The sequence below is a fragment of the Lepidochelys olivacea genome (assembly GCF_965140295.1).
Source record: "Lepidochelys olivacea isolate rLepOli2 genome assembly, chromosome: 11".
NCBI lineage: Eukaryota > Metazoa > Chordata > Testudines > Cheloniidae > Lepidochelys > Lepidochelys olivacea.
The window spans coordinates 1,933,475-1,939,036 of record NC_140421.1 but is presented as its reverse complement, the minus strand read 5'-3'; the positions used below and the strand labels follow the sequence as shown (position 1 = coordinate 1,939,036).

Here is a 5,562-nt window from a genome sequence, read left to right as displayed (position 1 = left end):
TGCCGATTCACTTCATTGGCTGACCCACGGTTCCAACAGTGTGTGAAGGGGTAAATAACACTTCCCTTTTCACACTCTCCACACCAGCCATCATCTTATAGACCTCTATCATCTCCCCCCTTAGTGGTCTCTTTTCCAAACTGGACAGTGCTAATCGGTTTAATCTCTCTTCCTGCGGCTGCAGTCCCAACCCCCTGATCTCGTCTCTGAACCTCTTCTGGGCCCATTATACCCCATTGGAGCTGGGGGACCAGAACCGGAGTTTGTGGCTGCTGTATTCTCTGGCTGTGCTATGCAGCAGCTGGGACTGGATGATCGTTATGGTCCCTTCTGGCCCTGGGCTGCAGGAATCGGTCTGTACAGCTGGAGAGAAGGGCCAGCCAGGGACAACAGCAGCTCCCCCTTCCCATCGCTGGGCTCAGGCAGGGACGGGGGCTCACCAGGCGTGGGAGCCAGTAGTGCCCCCCCCCATAAGAACTCCACATCCTTTCCGGGTTAAGGTGGTCCCGGGGGATCTGCCAGGGAAAGCGCCCCCCTCCCCTGCTCCTTCCCGCGGGGGGTGCTCCCTGGAGCCCAGGTCCCGGCCAGCCGCCTGGGGCAGCAGGGACCCCCAGCCCCGGGTTCCCTCGCCCTCCCCCAGCCCGAGCCGGAGGTCCCCACGGGGAGGCGGGCCTTGCAGGCGGCGGGTGGGGGAGCCCGGCTTGGATTGGCTGCTCCGGGAGAGGCGGGGAGCGGCGGGGCCGGGACTGGTGCAGCCGCTGGTGCAGAGCCTAGATCGGGCGCGGCAGCCGCAGCGGCGTGTCCTCCGGCTCCGCCCGGCGCCCTCCCATGGCCGGTGCCTGCTCCTGGCTTCCAGCCGCGCCCTAGACCGCTCGGCTCCGGCCCGTCCCAGCGCCCGGGGGAGGAAGGAGCGAGGATGGGCACGGTGCTGTCCCTCTCCCCGCCCGCCGCCTCGGGGAAGGGCGGCGGCGGCGGCGGGGGGCCCCTGGCGCAGGGGGCTGCCCCGGCCAGGGCGCACGGGAAAGGCGAGAGCCGGCTGAAGCGGCCCGGGGTGCTGATCTCCGCCCTCACCTGGAAGCGCCTGGTGGCCGCCTCGGCCAAGAAGAAGAAAAACGCCAAGAAGGTGACCCCCAAGCCGGGCAGCGGGGGGGCCCGGCCCGACCCGCTGGTGCAGCAGCGTAACCGCGAGAACCTGCGCAAGGCCCTGGGGGCGCCGCAGGCGGCGGGCGCGCCCGGCCCCAAGCAGGGGCCCCTGGCCGTGCCGGTGCCCACGGTGCCCGCCGCCCCGCAGGAGCTGCAGCCGGGCGGGGGCAAGCCGCCGCCGCCCCCGCCGCCGCCCCCGCCGCCCGGCAGCCGCGCCCCGGGCTCCCCGCGCCGGGTCATCGTCCAGGCCTCCACCGGGGAGCTGCTTCGCTGCCTGGGGGACTTCGTGTGCCGCCGCTGCTACCGCCTGAAGGAGCTGAGCCCCGGCGAGCTCATCGCCTGGTTCCGCAGCGTGGACCGGGCGCTGCTGCTGCAGGGCTGGCAGGAGCAGGGCTTCATCACCCCGGCCAACCTGGTGTTCGTTTTCCTGCTGTGCCGCGAGGCGCTGCGGGGCGAGGAGATCGGCAGCCAGGGCGAGCTGCAGGCCACCTTCCTCACCTGCCTCTACCTGGCCTACTCCTACATGGGCAACGAGATCTCCTACCCGCTCAAGCCCTTCCTGGTGGAGGGCGACAAGGAGCGGTTCTGGGAGCGCTGCCTGGCCCTCATCCAGCGCCTCAGCGCCAAGATGCTGCAGATCAACTCGGACCCGCACTACTTCACCCAGGTCTTCCAGGACCTCAAGAGCGAAGGGGAGACCGGCGGCAGGAGGGACTCCGGCCCCAAGCCCTGGACTATCAGCCTGGACCGCTAGGAGGTCCCTGGGGCTCCCTCCCTCTGCCCCCACCGCCGCCAGGGAGCTGCCCGCTGGAGGGGGAGCGGCTGGACTTCCCTTCCCCCCAACATCGCCCGCCGGAGCCGCCTCCAAAAACTGCCCAACCGCTGGAGCTGCCGAGGAGGCAGCGAGGACCGGGCCTGTGTCAAGGCGGCGGGGAGGGGAGGGGCACTGCCGGTTCGCATCTCCTGGGGTGGGGCTCCATGCTGTATGCTGGGGGGGGGGGACAGGCTGCTCTGGCCAAGGGGGACCCTAAACCATCAACCGAGGTCTTGGCGGTGGCTGCCTTCCCTGGAAGGGAGCGGGCTGCATGGCAGAGCGGGGGGGGGGGTGACTTGTCCTCCCAAATGGGGGGGGGACTCTTGGATTTGGGGCTTTGTGGCTGGCCTGAGGCATGATTAGCCGGGTTACGTCTTTACAAGGGGAGATGGCAGCCTCTCCGTGCTCTAACCTCACCTTCAAGGGAGGGGACCCGGCCCCCAACACCCCTGTGCTCTTAGCCGCTACAGTGAATCACAGTACGGCGGGGGCCAGGGATCGGGTTTGGTTCGGTTTTTGTAACCGAAAAGAGAGGGCTGCAATTCTGCATGCGAGTGTCTGTCCGGCTCTGCCATTGTGGGTGTATCACACGCAGCCGCTGGGTCCGGAGATGGGGGGACGGGACGGGGCGTCCCGCGCAGAGCTGGCTGGGGGGCCCCGCGGGGGAAATCCCGGCGAGGGGCAGTATTCCCCCCACCCCCCACCGAGTTCTGGTCTCCGTCCACCCCCCTCCGCCCGCTCTCTGGGGCTGGGGAGGGTCTGGCCCCTTCCGCTCTGCCTTGCCCGCTCCGAGCCGAGCCGAGCCGAGGAGGCAGCCGCCCGCCTGCTGTCTGAACGTAACGAGCCCGCGGGATGCTCGCCGCGCCCGCGTTGCTCAAATGTACAAACCAGAAGCAGATTGTTTTATATTGTATATTGCAAAGAGAGATAAACCTACGGAGACCAAGCAGAGCCCGGCGGCGGGCGGTGAATTTCTTAGCCCGGGGGCAGGGGAAGAAGCTGGATCACTGGGGCGTATGTTTACGGGGAACACGTTTTGGGTTTTGTGGTGAGCCGGGGCCAAGCCTTTGCCCTTGGCTGCTGGTTGCTAAAAGAGCAGCTTGGCAGTAGCTCCTTGGTTCCCTAGCTCTCAGCCCACTGCGGGGCCTGGAGCAGGTTTCAGGGGGGCCGCCGGGCAGGGCCAGCGTTGGACTCGCTGGGGCCCAGGGCAGATAGCCGCAGCCCCACGGCCTGGGGCTGAAACCCAGGGCCCTGAGCCCCGCCCCCCAGAGCTGAAAGGGAACCTGAGCAATGTAGCTTGGTGGAGGCCCCTGTGGGGTGGGGCTCCTGGCAATTGCCCTGCTTGCTACCCCCAAAGCCAGCCCTGGCTTATATATGCAGAAAACCAGTTATTGGGGCACAGGGGGGCCCTGGAATTTTATAGCATGTGGGGGGGGGCTCAGAAAGGGGAAAGGTTGAGAACCTCCGGCCTAATGGAATCTAATATCCAGTGGCCCTGCGAGCCAGCCCCTCTGTGTTCCCCAGAGCACCGGCAGTAGGGGGTGCGTTTCAAGAGCCGACCTGCCTCTTCCCCCCCCCCCCCCCGTCTCTGTCTCTTTCTTTGTGACTTACACTCCAAGCAGAACCTGCTCTGGGTTTTCGCATGCGGGGGGGGGGGGTGTATGTAGATCCTCCCTTGCAGTCTTTTCTGAATAATACAAAGAGACGCATTCTCGCCAATCCCATGCACCTAATCAAATAATCTGACAACCAGCCTGTCCCTCCCAGTGCAATGAATGCGAATGGTGCCTGCTTTAGGAGGCATTGTTAGTGTGTGTCCCCCCCCCCCCCCCCGCGTTCGCTCTTTCCAGACAGGAAGTCTGGCTCGAGACTGGCACCCTGGGAGAATGCTAATGTCCAGCCCCCCCCCGCTGTGCAGTAATAACCCTTTAATTGCAGCAGTCCGGGCCCGGGCCCGGAGGGCTCCGGGGGGCTCTTCTTTTAGCAAGTCACGGGGCGTTATTTGTCCCCCTGGGGTCACTTCCCAGAGTCACGGATCCGCAGGGAGCGACGCGGCACGGGACGGGCAGGGCCTGGCTGAAGAATACAGTCGCGCTTTAGTCCCTTTCCAATGATTTACTTAGAATAATAATAATTTTCCCGGCTCCGACGGTGGCCTGTGTGATCTTCGGCTGGTCCTTGTGCTTTTCAGTTCAATTCGGAGTTGGTTGCTCCCCTCGCTGGCGGGACCCGGCGGGTCGAGGCTGGGGAGAGCGATGGAGCCCGAGTGCTGTCCAAGGTACTGAAGGCTCTGGTCTAGTCCAGTTCGCTTTGCAAAGCGCTGGAGTGATTTTCCCTCCAGGCGGGATGTTTTTGGGGCAGGCCAGGCCCTTCCCCCCCTTCTCCACCCCTCCCCCAGCAGTGACCTCCTCGTCTGGGGCTCACGATGTACAATTCTATGGGGTTAAACCCACAGCTCTGGTACTATGGTGACCCCACCCCCAGTCTGGCTTGTGAGCTGCCTGCCATTCCAGCGCTGTCCTCTCAACCTTCCTGCAGCTTCCTGCCCACAAAGAAGTGGTAACGCGGAGTTTCCTTTTTACACACTAAGGTCCTGAGAGACAGGTAGCAAGAGGGGGATGGGGCAAAGCATTTAATTTAAGCCTGGGAAGAATCCGAGTGAAGTCAATGCTATGACTTGCTCACTTAGTTCATGCAGGTGCTTAAATGCTTTGCTGGATCAGGCCTGAGGCCTTGCCACCTGGCAGAATTGAGCCATGAGGATAATCTAGAGTTACAGGTGACCTACAGAGGAGTAAAGAACCAGGCATTTTGAGTTTGCTGCTTTGCAGCATATAAAGGCCTGGAAGGGGGTTATTTTATTTCGAACATTCGGCTCACTAGATAATCTCAATATTTTCTTGGCGGATTCCCCAACTGGTGGCGAACTGGAGTGAAAGTTTTTGCAGTGCTTCCTGGAAGGGATGGGGAGTCAAAAATGATCATAGTCTCCCAAGGTGCCTGAGTCATACAGAGGTGGTGTTGAAAACTTCACACGGCCCATCTAAAGTCCCTTCCCCTCTCCATGGCTCGGAGCTCCCTTGTGATGACAAAGGCTCTAGATCTCCAGTGCATTCCAGGAATCCTCAGGCACAAGATAGCTTCTCTTCCCCCGGAGAGATCAGCACATACAGCTTGGACTCTGCCTGGAGTCAATGCACCATGGGAGAGTGAGGGGACAGGTAGGCTGGGGGTATCTGCACCCCTACTGGCCCATCTCCTGCTTGGCATTCTGCCTGGTCAGCATCTCTTCCCTGCTGTCCTTTGTGAGCCCCTGAGCCTGCATTAGCCGGATATTGAAGTGTATCCGGCGTGAGAGCAACGGCCTAGCTGTATTTCAGAACATCAGACCCATACTCACCGTTCTGGCAGCACTTGTCCATGCTAGATGTGCCTTTCACATGTCTAATGGACTTGTCCGGCCTGCATTACCATTGTATCTGAGCACCTCACAAGGGAATCTGCGGGAGAGCCAGCATTCAAACCCAGGTCTCCCAAATCTTAGTCTAGTGTTCTAACCATTGGGCCATCTTCCTTTGCTGCTTTCTAATAATAATTGCTGACAG

General features: G+C 62.4%; 1 protein-coding gene across 1 annotated transcript; it reads left to right on the top strand.

Annotated features, from left to right (window-relative positions):
* Positions 1–750: 750 nt before the first annotated feature.
* Positions 751–2,903, top strand: CDK5R2 (cyclin dependent kinase 5 regulatory subunit 2). Its single transcript, XM_084643489.1, has one exon. The coding sequence runs from the start codon at positions 917–919 to the stop codon at positions 1,895–1,897; it is 981 nt and encodes a 326-aa protein (XP_084499615.1). The 5' UTR covers positions 751–916; the 3' UTR covers positions 1,898–2,903.
* Positions 2,904–5,562: the final 2,659 nt, after the last annotated feature.